General features: G+C 40.0%; 1 protein-coding gene across 3 annotated transcripts; it reads left to right on the top strand.

The window, feature by feature from the left end:
* Nucleotides 1-1,564: 1,564 nt before the first annotated feature.
* Nucleotides 1,565-12,531, top strand: ZNF502 (zinc finger protein 502). 3 transcript variants are annotated; one of them, XM_037732445.1, is made up of 4 exons: nucleotides 1,565-1,660; nucleotides 4,182-4,263; nucleotides 8,914-9,027; nucleotides 9,584-12,531. In XM_037732445.1, the coding sequence occupies exons 3-4, from the start codon at nucleotides 8,982-8,984 to the stop codon at nucleotides 11,161-11,163; spliced, it is 1,626 nt and encodes a 541-aa protein (XP_037588373.1). In that variant the 5' UTR covers nucleotides 1,565-1,660; nucleotides 4,182-4,263; nucleotides 8,914-8,981; the 3' UTR covers nucleotides 11,164-12,531. The 3 variants fall into 3 exon arrangements, with proteins under 3 accessions (XP_037588373.1, XP_017377688.1, XP_037588359.1); XM_017522199.2 differs by lacking the exon at nucleotides 4,182-4,263; XM_037732431.1 differs by lacking the exons at nucleotides 1,565-1,660; nucleotides 4,182-4,263 and having other exon boundaries at nucleotides 7,917-9,027.
* Nucleotides 12,532-13,260: the final 729 nt, after the last annotated feature.

Raw genomic sequence — 13,260 nt, 5'->3', positions numbered from 1 at the left:
TGACCTGATTCTGTCACGTACAAACTGTGTGACATTGGTTGAGTTAACCTTTATAAGCCTGTTACCCTTGTCTGTAAGATGGCAATGGAATGTTAGAAAGAAAGGGAGAAACGGATATTGAATAAGCAAATGCGAACTTACTAATAATTTCATCTCGCATAGAAAAACAGCAGATCTCCCTATGGCATATTCTTCACATAATCTCTTTTGGGGAGTCAGGTAAATATGATTAGAAGAAGTTTCTATTTCTTACAAGGAAGCAACATTCATCTCTGGAGTGTATACTTTAGGTAATCTGGGGGAAGAAAGATAATTTTCCAGCAGTTTTAGCTCTCAAACAAGCAATATACATCTATGTGGAATAACTATTTCCTGTAACTTTATATTGATTGAATGTCTAGTATGTCAGCCAGTGCTCTCAGTGCTAGAGATACAGTGCGAACAAAACAGAGAAGGCCCCTACCTTCATACAGTTTACATTGTACCAATGGAGTTAATGATTAGATAGAGTGAGCTGAAGAAATGGGAATATGCCAGCTAGGTGGTACTTCCTTTGAGATGTGCAGAGAGCTTGCTTCCTGGACTTAGTCTATGGCATCCTCATTTTTTTAGTTTATCAAAAATGCAAATAATCTGATTTTCACCTTTGTTTCTGATTAATGAATTCAACAAGTATTTATTGAACACCTTCTCTACCAATCATTGTGCTAAACATTGGAATATAATGATAAGCTCCATATAGCTGAGTAGAGTTGTATAAAGATGAACTGATTGGTTTTTCACAGTTCTGGGTGGGATGCTACTTGTGTATATCTTCCTAAGAATACCTATGTAAAAAGTACAAGTTGATGCATTTAGAGGGCCACTAAATACAAGGTTAGCTAGAGCTAGAATTACTCATAGTGATATACAAGTGTAAAGACTCATAAGGGCAACAGTCTAGGTGGTCAAGTGAGAATTGGCACTGGGATTTGAAGAACCAGCATAAACTGGATAGCTGAGGTCAGGAAGAGCAGGTAGAAGGAAGGGAGATATTTCAAAGGGAAAATCCTGGGAAAAAGATCTAGAGTCAGAAACAGGCAAGGGATTTCAGGAGGCCAATGGGAATTCAGTAATGTTGGAGCAGAATGTATATGATAGCCAAATAAGAGATGTTGATATTCAGGTCAATTTGTGTGGACCTAGATTGGGAGTTTGTCCTTTATTCTAACATAACAGGGGATCACTCAAGGTTCTTAACAGAGATTATTTTAAGAAGATAGAATATACTAGTTTCTTGTTGGGATGGCCCATTCCAGCTGCTACCCGGCATCCTTTCCATCCCCAACGTCTCCCTCTACAGTTTTCCTGAGGGTTGAGATAGCCACTGTGTTTCAGACCAAGATAGTTGTTAACGAGATTTCAGGAACGCGGCTGGCCTTGGATGGAAACAAGGATGGAGTCACCGGCCGGACTCGTAGGGAACGCCTTCTTCTAGGGTCCCACAGAGATGTTCCTCCTGCTTCCTAGAGAATCCGAGGACGGATGCGCGAGCCCGATGTTGACGCACTACCGGCCGCGCCACCTCTCTTCCGGTTTCAGAAGGTAAGGCCTGCGTCCTGGGTCCCATGCACCTCTAGGAGCGCCCGCGCCGCTTCGCGGGGAGCCCCTGGATCTCACAGTGAGCGGGTTGGGACCCAGGGAAGGGAAAAGAGGGGCCCCGGCGAACTTTGGCTGGGGCGGCGGGCTGGAGGGAAGTCCCCCCGGCCTCGATCCTCCCTGAATTGCTGCCTACGGGAGCCGCCTGGACCTGGGGCACTCCTGGCGGCTCGGCCAGCCCAGCCTGCAGGCTCAGCACTGCAGACCCCAAAACCCAGCACTATGCCTGGCACCGAGGAGATGCCTAGGAAAATGGCGGAGTGAATGAATTAATGAGTGAGTGAATGATGGATGGTTATAAAGACCTAGGACCCATGTCAGGAAACGAGATCCTGGGGATCACATGATCGGTTCTGATACCAGTTTCTCCACCCGGCCGATCCTGTAGCTCAGAAACTTGTTTAGAGCCTGTTTTTATAGGAGATTCCAAATAGTGTAAATGTAAAGTGCACTCATTGGAAGTCTTGAGACCTGAATTACAATTCTGGAGGGAACAGAGTCAGACTGTTTCCTGATCTCTAAAGTACTAGAGATCCTTGCTTCTTCACAAGGCTCAGTTGACAGCTTATATGTGATACCATGTATGCAAGCCTTAATGTCTCCCAGCGAAAGGTTACTATCCATTACAGGCCAACTATTACACGGAATTCAGGGGCGAGGCTGCAGAAGAAGTGAGGTTGGAGACTGCCAAATGTAAAAGATGCTTCCAGTCTTGTGTAGGGGGGATATATGCTTTAGCAGATTTTGGTGGTAATACTGTAAACAACATTTAGCACTCTCTGTATACCAGGTACTGTTTGAAGCATGTGTTCTAATTTAATCTTCACAACAGCGTATTATGTGTCGTTTTTATTTTTATTTTTATTTTTATTTATTTATTTATTTATTTATTTTGAGACGGAGTTTCACTCATGTTACCCAGGCTGGAGTGCAATGGCGCGATCTCGGCTCACTGCAACCTCCGCCTCCTGGGTTCAGGCAATTCTCCTGCCTCAGCCTCCTGAGTAGCTGGGATTACAGGTACGCACCACCATGTCCAGCTAATTTTTTGTATTTTTAGTAGAGACGGGGTTTCACCATGTTGACCAGGATGGTCTCGATCTCTTGACCTCGTGATCCACCCGCCTCGGCCTCCCAAAGTGCTGGGATTACAGGCTTGAGCCACCGCGCCCGGCCTATGTGTCGTTTTTAAGTGAGGGAGCTGAGGTACAGGGAGAATAGAAAATTGTCCCAGGTCACATCGCTAAGTGACCCAAGGCTGCATAAGAGATAGATAAAGTGTACTGCCACAGTTTGGTTGAGTGTACTGTTTGGTGCCAACATGCAGACCAAGAAGGGCTTCAGAGAGTACATTTCAATGCGGTCTCATTGGAGGGATTGTTCAAAATTCTTGAAAAATCTCATCTAGCTTGCCTAGGCTCCTTTAGCTAATTATTGAGGGGAAAAGAAGTGGCATCAGGGAAAAAGCTTACAAGGTAGAGGGAGGAAGCCTGCTCTCTATTAGGTTAGCAGGTTAGGGCTATTAAGAGCCTCTTTCCTTTTACCCTTCCGCATAATACCATTCTTTCCCCAGATTTGCAGAGGGATCTTTTTAGCATCTTAAAATCACTAACAGCTAGATTATTCCACAATAGGCATTTGTAGAAGCACCTGTACATTACTTTCTGGGCAACTTACAGACCTGGGAGTCAGCAAATATGGGCCAAATTTGGTCTGCCACTTTTTTTTGATAAAGCTGTTTTGTTAAAACACAGACAAGCTCATTCATTTACATAGTGTCAGAAGGCTGTCACTCTGTCACCCAGGTTGGAGTGCACTGGTGCTATCACAGCTCACTGCAATCTTTGTCTCTCAGGCTCAAGTGGTCCTCCCACCTCAGTCTCCCGAGTAGCTGGAACCACAAGCATGTCACATGTATGTTTTAACAAACATATATTTTACATATATGTTTTCACATTACAAAGGCAAAATTGAATAGTTGAGACAGAGACTATGTATCCCATTTAGCCCATTAAACCTAAACAAATTTACTTTCTGGCCTGTTACAGAAAAGGTTTGCCGACCCTTGGCATAGACAAACTGCTGACAGCTCAGATGATCCGTGATTGGAAGGATGTGGTCATCACCAAGATGTCTGTCTTTCTCTGCAGGTTTTAGTATCAACCATAATAGCATCTAACCCCTGTTGAGTGCCTGCCATTGAGTAGATATCTTTCTATCTATGTGATAAAATATGCTTTATGTGAATGCTTTATGTGAATTAATTCATCAAGGATTCACAGATTATCAGAGCTGGAATGACACATAAATATTATCTAATTTGTCACCCTTTTCAGATAAATAGCCTGTCATGTAGGCCCATTCACATGGGCTATTGGCCGAGCAGACTTTCCTGACTCCCAGTCCAATCTACTATCATCTTGTGGGTAGGAGGCCAATAACATAGCCATTAGATCTGGCATTTTGTTTTTGTTTTTGTTTTGTTTCTGGGTTTTTAAAAAGTAACTTTTTCTATCTATAAAAGTAATATATGTTTATTGAAGGAGAAGTAGAATATATAGAAGAGTAAAAAGGACAAACTAAAGTGACCCATTAACTGACATAGAGATAAGTGTGTTAATATTGGTGGGTTTTCTTTATGTCTTTTTAAAATGCGTATGTTTTATCTGTTTATTAACAATAGTTTCTGTTTATCGAGTGCTTACTTAGTCCCAATATATGTGTGTGCATATTTCTTGTTTTTGTTTTAGTGTTTTGTATCTTCCTGTTTTAACATAATACATTTTCTCATGAATGTTCTTTGAAATTATGATTTTTAATACTTTTCTAATCTATATTTGCTAGTCTATCAATGTTTATTTGCCTGTTTATCTTACAATTGTAGTAATAGTTTGATCTTTGTACATAAATCTCTGTGCTATTTCCGATTATACTTTTTGACTTTTTCTTTGATTACAGAAGTTATTTATTCCTATGGGAAATTTTTCAAACATTACAAAAAGACCTTAAGGCAAAAGTTTACCATAATTTTATTCCTCAGAAATGATTACAATAAATAATTTGCTATATGTTCTTACAGATTTGTTCATTTTCTTAAAAGTAGAGCAAAATATAGATAATAGAGGGCATTCGGGAAAATTATTCACAATTTATTATTTTATTTATTTTGTTTTGACACAGAGTCTTGCTCTGCTGCTCAGGCTGGAGTGCAGTGGTGCTGTCACAGCTCACTGCAACCTCTGCCTCTCAGGCTCAAGTGATCCTCCTATCTCAGCGTCCTGAGTAGCTGGAACCACAGGCATGTCACATGTATATTTCAACAAACATATGTTTTATATTATGTTAATACTTGAAATATTACTATCCTGGGTTTTTCCATTTATGGCGTAAATATTTTCCCCGATAATCACATATTTTCATTTTTAATTATCTTTATGTCTAAATAATTTTCACCAACTAGAAGTACCATAATTTGGTAATCCTCAGTGTCTACCAATAGAAAAACTTTTATTTCCATGTACATTTCAGGGAATATTTTTAGAAGTATCAGGAGAATTCTGTTTCTCTTCTCTCTGGAAAGTTACATCTTTCTGAGAAAGTTCTATTAGTAGAATTACTAAGTCAAAGAATATAGTCTTTTTTTTGAGACGGAGTATCACTCTTTTGCCAGGCTGGAGTGCAGTGGTGCAATCTTGGCTCACTGCAGCCTCTACCTCCTGGGTTCAAGCAATTACCCCGCCTCAGCCTCCTGAGTAGCTGAGTAGCCAGGTAGCCACCATGCCCAGCTAATTTTTTTGTTTTTAGTAAAGATGGGGTTTCACCATGTTGGCCAGGATGGTCTTGATGTCCTGACCTCATGATCTGCCCGCCTTGTCCTCTCAAAGTGCTGGAATTACAGGCGTGAGCCACCATTCCCAGCCAGAATATAGTCATTTCTTACGGCATACTGATGACTCTGAGGTACACTACAGGTGGTGTATATACAAAATGAGCATTCTGTTCTGAATTGCTGTATCCACAAAATGTTGATCATAACATCCCCACTATAACTGAAGCTACAACCTTCAGACCTGATGTATATTGTCAGATTAGCTCCAGAAAGATGGTACCAACTTGCATTCCCACCAGTGTGTTAGAACCTCTTTCCCTACACCTTTCTGAATCTTGAGTGTAGCATTAAAAATAGATTTTCCTGTTTGATGTAAAAAATGATTTTTCATTCTTTCAGCCTCCATTTCTTTGTTTACCACAAAGATGGAACTTTTAATATGTTTATTGGCCTTTTGTAATTCTTGGTATATTTTTGTATTTTCCATTTTTCTCTCGGTTCATCTTTTTTTCTTGCTCATTTTTAAGAAGTGTTTATTAGGTCTGTCTATCCCTTGATATATAACTGAAAAATACTTTTTTAAAGCTTGTTTGTCTTTTAATATTCTTTATATTTTGAATATACAGAGTATTGTTTTTATGTTGTCAAATTTATCAGTTTTTGTCCTATCCATTTTGTATCATGCTTGAAAGTGCTAACCCTACAATGAATTATTGGTCATATTTTATTATTTTGTGGTTTAACTTCTTATATTTAACCCTTTAATTGGTTTGGGTGTATTTTGGTGTGTGGCATGATGTAGTAGTCACACCTTTTTTTTCCAGGTAGTTAGCAATGGTGCCAACACGATTTATGAATAATCTATCTTTGTGTGATTAGAAATACTGCTTTTATCATATATTAAATTTTATTAACATTTCTTAGAGGTTTAGAGATCTTTTATTTAATTATTTTTAGATGGGATCTTGTTTTGTTGCCCAGGCTGGAGTGCAGTGAGGCAATCATATTAATAGCTCATTGCAGTCTCAAACTCCTGAGCTCAAGTGATCTTCCCACCTTAGTAGCTAGGACTATAGATACACACCACTACACCGAACTAATTTTTGGTTTTTTTTAGAGATGCAGTTTTTCTATGTTGCCTAGGCTGGTCTCAAACTTCTGGCCTAAATTGATTGTCCCACCTTGGCCTCCTAAAGTGCTTGGATTACAAGTGTGAGCTACCTCACGTTGCTGGGATTAGAGATCTTTTAATTGTTTAGACTCACTGTTGGAGTTTTCTTAGCCACATTGCTTTGAAGTTTTTATCTGTTACTCCTGTGATTTCAATTACTTTTTTTAATGTCTAAAACTCTTCAGACCATACCTCTCTCCTCTCTTTCAGCTATGTATACCCTGTTCTATTTTATATTTGGATATTTGAAACTAAGTGTATCTTATTCCTTTCCAGACCACTGTACCTGTCACTAAAGGTGACTGTCATCATCCAAAACTGGCTAATTATCCTTGACTTCTCTCTCTCTCACCCCTCCCACCAATATTCATTCATTCTGGTTGATTCTTTCTCTTAATCCAGTCCCCATACTGGACTACCAAAATAGCCTTACAAGGGATCTTCTAGCCTTCACCTTCACCTTGCCCTCTCACTCCCCACCATTACATATACCCTCTGTGCTGTGGATAGAGGAATGTGTTTCCTTTAAACAGCAGATCTAACCATGTCATGTCTTTTATCAACCTTTTTCAAATCCCTATTATAGCTTTCTCTTCACTTTAAGGTAAAGTCCTTAAAATGGTTTTTAGGGTTCTGTTTGAACTGGCTTGCCTCAAGCTTTATGTCTCATTTCTGGTGCTTAATACTTGAGCATACTGTGTCTCTTCTATTCCTCCAACATACTGAGCTTGATGACTTTTGTATGTTCTATTTTGTCTGTACTTTTCCTTTTCACATGTCTAAAGGGGACCCAGACTATATTAGGTCCCCTCTGCTTTACATTCAGTAGTACCCTATGCTTGCAGTTTTGTAGCTCCCGTATTTGAAATAATTCATTTAATGTCTTTGTCCAGCTGTGACACAAGTTGTAGGCAGACAGGGTGTCTGGCTTCCTTTTCCAGTGTCTAGCACTGATTAGTCACTCAAATCCCAGTTTACTTGCGTAAGTCTCTGTAGGCTTCTATAGTAGCTTACAGGTCCCTTTATGTCCTTCCTGTGAATGAGAATCAGGAAAACCCAAATAGGATCTTTTTTTTTTTTTTTAATAGAGTCTCACTCTGTCACCCAGGCTGGAGTGCAATGGCACAATCTCAGCTAACTGCAACCTCTGCCTCCCTGGTTCAAGTAATTCTCCCACCTCAGCCTCCCAAGTAGCTGGAATTACAGGCACCCACCATCACGCCTGGCCAATTTTTGTATTCTTATAGAGACAGGGTTTCCCCATGTTGGCCAGGCTGGTCTTGAATTCCTGATCCACTTGTCTCAGCCTCCCAAAGTATTGGGATTGCAGATGTGAGCCACTGCTCCCAGCCAAGGATCTTCTTAAACCTTTAAAATTCAATGCAGTGGCACAGACTTCACTGAGAAGTGCACAAGACCAAGTGTATTATGTACTTGAGCAGACTTATTTTATTCTTTCATGTCTTTCAAGTTCTTGACTCTGGTAAAATCATCTCTGCATCTTCCTTTTTTCCTTGAATAATGCTGCCAGTTCTGCTTCTCACTTCAATGTTAAATGGAGAGAGGTTTTTGAATAAACAGTTTGATACTGACATTTTTAAAAAGCAGCATTTAAGGAAACTGGTATTTTTGCAGCCTTTTTATAAGTCAAAACTTATTTCCCAATTAAATTTATTTTTGTTTCTTTTTAGCTACAGCCTGTCCTCTGACACTCAGCTACACCTGAAGAAAAACTTCTTAATTGGTATGACATCTTGAAGAAAGGACAATCAGTGTGTCTCTAGTTTGTATCAAGTAGATAGCATTCCCTAACACTATCTCAGCTCCTTGGCATTTGGTAGAAGTGGGTAAATCAGACTTAATGCACAAGCCTTGCTATGAGGACATTTTGCTGTACAGCTTCTAACTATTTAACTGACTTTTCATATAGATTATTATGTGATGGACAGTGTGTACTAATTGATGTGAATATTCCTATTCATTTAATCTTTGTCATTATAAGAAGGTGATAAATAACATTCTGATTTATTTATCAAGTGCTGAAATAGTATGTTAGTCTGCTGTTACCATTTTTTGGACAGCTAACAAATGTGGTTTGTGAACCTAGGAGGCTATGAGCCAATGCTGATTTGCAGTTGCTTCCACATTGTTATCCTGAGAAGTATTGTGTGTGTTATTAGATAGTGTCCCTAGGCAACAGCTCTTTCTTTTGTTCTGTTTACTGGGACAGTAATATTCCCTTCCTCCTCCCACACCTTTTTTTCCCCATGAGCAGGGCTCCCAGTTTTCCGAACCTGAAGTGTTTTCCAATCAAAGCGACAAAACGATCTGTGAATTTTGAATATGCAAGGAGCTGAAGAGAGAGAGATTACAAGAGAGACTTGTCCAGGTGAGTGAGCAAGAGACAAGCAGTGGGAGAAATAGCCAGCCAACAGGAAACCTTTGGAAATTTTAGTAGAGAAGCTGGGTGAGGCTCAGGAGATAAAATAACTGTCTCTTACAGGGATGTTGGGGGCAGGGGTGGATGAACATCTCTGGAGCCAGCTTGTCCCTAGCAATAATTTTATCATTCTCATTTCCAGCATTTTCCCGTTTACATTCTACCATTCTCCATTCTGAGTACAAACCATTCATGTTTCCTGTCTTGCCCTAATTTTAGCCTGTGTGTTGGTGGTTGTTTTTTGTTTATCTCCATTGTCTCATTCTCTTGCTCCTTGGGTGTCTCTAGCTGCCTCTTCTATGGGAGCTCCTTGTTAATGGTGATCACATTACCCTAATGCATATCTCTTCCACCAGTTGCAACGCTAACTTACTTGCCACACTTGCTGTTACTGGCTCTTCCTCATAGGCCATTACTGAGGTCTGCCAAAAGTTAAGGTCTTACAGTTTCAGGGGCCTTCACTCTGCCCTGTACAGGAGATATTCATTTTGCTGTTTTCTTTCAGGCTGGGTAAATAAGAACAAGCCTGTTCCAGAGCAGGAAGTCTGTAAAACTGACTCATCAGGGATAGTAGTAAGGAGTTTCCAAGGGGATGAATACCAAGATTCTACATTTGAAGAAAAATATGCATGTGAGGGCATGAAGGAAAACTCTGCTAGAGAGATTCCTGGATCATGCCTTTTCCAGGAAGGCGGTTTTGGGGCAATAACTTTCATCCACAAAGAAGCACCCCCTGCAATTATCAGTCAAGAATATAATTTAGAGAAAAGCTTGCTTTTGACCTCAAACCTTGTTACACATCTCAGAGTTTCTACAGAAGAGAGTCTGCATCAGTGGGAAACAAGTAATATACACAGCAATGATATTTCAGACCAAAGTAAATGTCCAACTCTCTGCACACAGAAAAAATCGTGGAAATGTAATGAATGTGGAAAAACCTTTACTCAGAGCTCATCCCTTACCCAACATCAGAGAACTCATACTGGAGAGAGACCCTACGCATGTGAGAAATGTGGGAAAGCCTTTAGTCGTAGTTCATTCCTTGTTCAACATCAAAGAATTCACACTGGAGTGAAACCATATGGATGTGAGCAGTGTGGAAAAACATTTCGATGTCGATCATTTCTTACTCAGCATCAAAGAATTCACACTGGAGAGAAACCTTATAAATGTAGTGAATGTGGGAATTACTTCCGCAATCACTCACATCTCATTGAACACCAGAGAATTCACACTGGAGAGAAACCTTATAAATGTAATAGCTGTGGGAAGGCATTCAATCAAAATACACACCTTATTCATCATCAGAGAATTCACACAGGTGAGAAGCCTTACATATGCAGTGAATGTGGCTCTTCTTTTCGAAAACACTCAAATCTTACACAACATCAGAGAATTCACACTGGGGAAAAACCCCATAAATGTGATGAATGTGGGAAAACTTTCCAAACAAAGGCAAACCTCTCTCAGCATCAGAGAATTCATACTGGAGAGAAACCCTATAAATGTAAAGAATGTGGTAAAGCCTTTTGTCAGAGCCCATCTCTTATTAAGCACCAGCGAATTCATACTGGAGAAAAACCATATAAGTGTAAGGAATGTGGCAAAGCATTTACTCAGAGCACCCCACTCACTAAACATCAGAGAATACACACAGGGGAGAGACCCTACAAATGCAGTGAATGTGGTAAAGCCTTCATTCAGAGCATTTGCCTTATTCGGCATCAGAGAAGTCACACTGGAGAAAAACCCTATAAATGCAATGAATGTGGAAAGGGCTTTAATCAGAACACCTGCCTCACTCAGCATATGAGAATTCATACTGGAGAGAAGCCCTATAAATGTAAAGAATGTGGGAAAGCCTTTGCTCATAGTTCATCTCTTACTGAACATCATAGAACTCACACTGGTGAGAAGCTCTATAAATGTAGTGAGTGTGAGAAAACCTTCCGCAAGTACGCACACCTTAGTGAACATTACAGAATTCACACTGGTGAGAAGCCTTATGAGTGCATTGAGTGTGGAAAGTTCTTCAGACATAGTTCAGTCCTTTTCAGACATCAGAAACTTCATAGTGGTGAATAATACTGGCATTTAGGTTATGACAGTTTCTCTAGTGAGGATGACTGGGAATCTGACTGGGAGTAGAGGGGCAGGTAGTGTTCCTGGAGGGAAGGATGAAGGAGACTTGGCTACTGCACTCCGAGAAGAATGTTTTCGAAATAGAGGTGGGAGCTTAGGGAATGCAAAGCCTACTCCAGGTGGACATCTGGGAATACAGGGTAGAAGGAAATTCCTGCTTTTCAGATAAAGCCTGCACATTGCCACTGTCTTCCCATGTAACTCTTACAGCTTGAAGAGGCATTTGTGAAGTTAGCACTTCTATTCCCTTTACTACACCCTGCCCTACCTTCTGACTTGTCACCCATTCTCGTGGGCTGGCAGATTGAGATGTTTTTCGTAAACACTGCCTGTCAGTGTGAAGTGGCACACTTCTGATGTAGTGCTAAGTTTAAGTAGCCTCTAGATATTTGAGGCAGCCTTGACCATGCTACCATGGGGAAGGCTCCCAGCCTGTGGAAGTGGTACTGTGAAAAGGAGACAGCAACAATTAAAAATAAAAAAAATCCATATTCATTCATCTAAAAAATGAGATATTAAGCAACAACTGGGTCGACCTCTATAGATCTGCTAGTAAAGGATTCATTATCAGGGTGAAGATCCTGATTCTTCCAAGCTTTGGGGTGACTCAGAGCTAAGAATGAAATAGGAGATGAAGTTAGAATTCATGGTGTTGGTTTATGGGAAGACAGTTCATACCTGTTCAGAGAACCAGGATGACCCAATATCTATCTCAAAGGAATAATGGTTACCCAGGAAAGAATTGGGTGCTAGAGTGATAAGCCTCAGAACAGGAAGTCCACATGTGACTGAGCAAGTCACTTACATGGCTCTGCCTGTACTAAGGTGTACACCTGTCTATTGTAAGTTTGCCTAGACTATTGATATACAGGGACCACAGGAGAGACACCCACTAGTACTAACAGAATCTTAACGAAACGAGACTTAAGTTTGTTGGTCTTTATGAGAAAGCATTAGTGATGAAGGAAGATACAATTTTCAGTTGGCTGGATGTTGGGGCTGCTTAAGAAAGTGTTGGCATTTGTCATGGAATGGCTTTGGAAAGAGTTCTAAAAGAATCGTTTTCAAATCCCTGAAAATCAGGATAGCACATTTTACCACTAACTGTGACAGTATTTTATTCTTTTTGAGAGAAATGACATGGTTTTCCCATTATTTCCCAAATTCATTTCATGTTCTTCACTCTTACCCAGAAATTGAGCTCCAGAAGATTGCCTTTGACTGGTATTTAAAATAGTTTCTAAACTGTGAAGCTTATAGCATTTTTAAAATATGGCTATTAAAAACAACTAAATTAAGTTGATTCTGGAATACTTGGTTATTTGGAACTTATCATTGATTTTTTTTTTTTTTTTTTCTAGAGCAATTGCCTTGTAGGCATTGGTTTGGGTCATGAATTACCATTAATGGGAATCTGATATAAATATATATCTTTTTCCCTTTCTAGGAAGATTATGTTCTCAAAACCTATCACAAGGGAAGTCATAATTGAGGATATTAATACATTATGAGTAAAAGTAACACTGTAAAAGCTTTCTAAATATGTTCGTGAAAATATTTTGTCAAAAGCAAAGTCTGTATGTATACCTCCTAGATAGCAACACTGTATAATTACTGGCACATAATACATGTTCAGTAAATTTTTTTTCTTTTTTTATAGAGAACGGGGTTTCACCATGGTCAGGATGGTCTCAATCTCCTGACCTCATCATCCACCCGCCTCGGCCTCCCATAGTGCTGGGATTACAGGTGTGGGCCACTGTACCTGGCCATTCAGTAAATATTTTATGAATTAATGTATCAACCATTGCCCAACAGAACCTTTCTTCAAACTTCCTGATATATAGTTATAGCAATATTTGTACGCCATCTTGAGAATTATGAGTGGAGAGCAGAGAGAATAGGGAGAGTTTTCTTAAGAAAGAAATGAAAACAACATTTCAGGAGGCTGAGGCACAAAAATCGCTTGAACCTGGGAGGCAGAGGCTACAGTCTGCCAAGATTGTGCCAGTGCACTCCAGCCTGGGAGACAGTGAGACT

This window comes from Cebus imitator, unplaced genomic scaffold, assembly GCF_001604975.1.
Source record: "Cebus imitator isolate Cc_AM_T3 unplaced genomic scaffold, Cebus_imitator-1.0 Scaffold0, whole genome shotgun sequence".
Classification (NCBI taxonomy): Eukaryota; Metazoa; Chordata; class Mammalia; order Primates; family Cebidae; genus Cebus; species Cebus imitator.
Note: the sequence above shows the minus strand (reverse complement) of the source record. Positions and strands in the feature narration are given on the sequence as shown.

Bases quoted from the DNA above. Each gene is read 5' to 3' on its own strand.
- ZNF502 (XM_017522199.2), top strand. From the start codon at position 8,982: ATGCAAGGAGCTGAAGAGAGAGAGATTACAAGAGAGACTTGTCCAG. The intron at 9,028-9,583 runs GTGAGTGAGCAA...GTTTTCTTTCAG, and splicing joins TACAAGAGAGACTTGTCCAG to GCTGGGTAAATAAGAACAAG.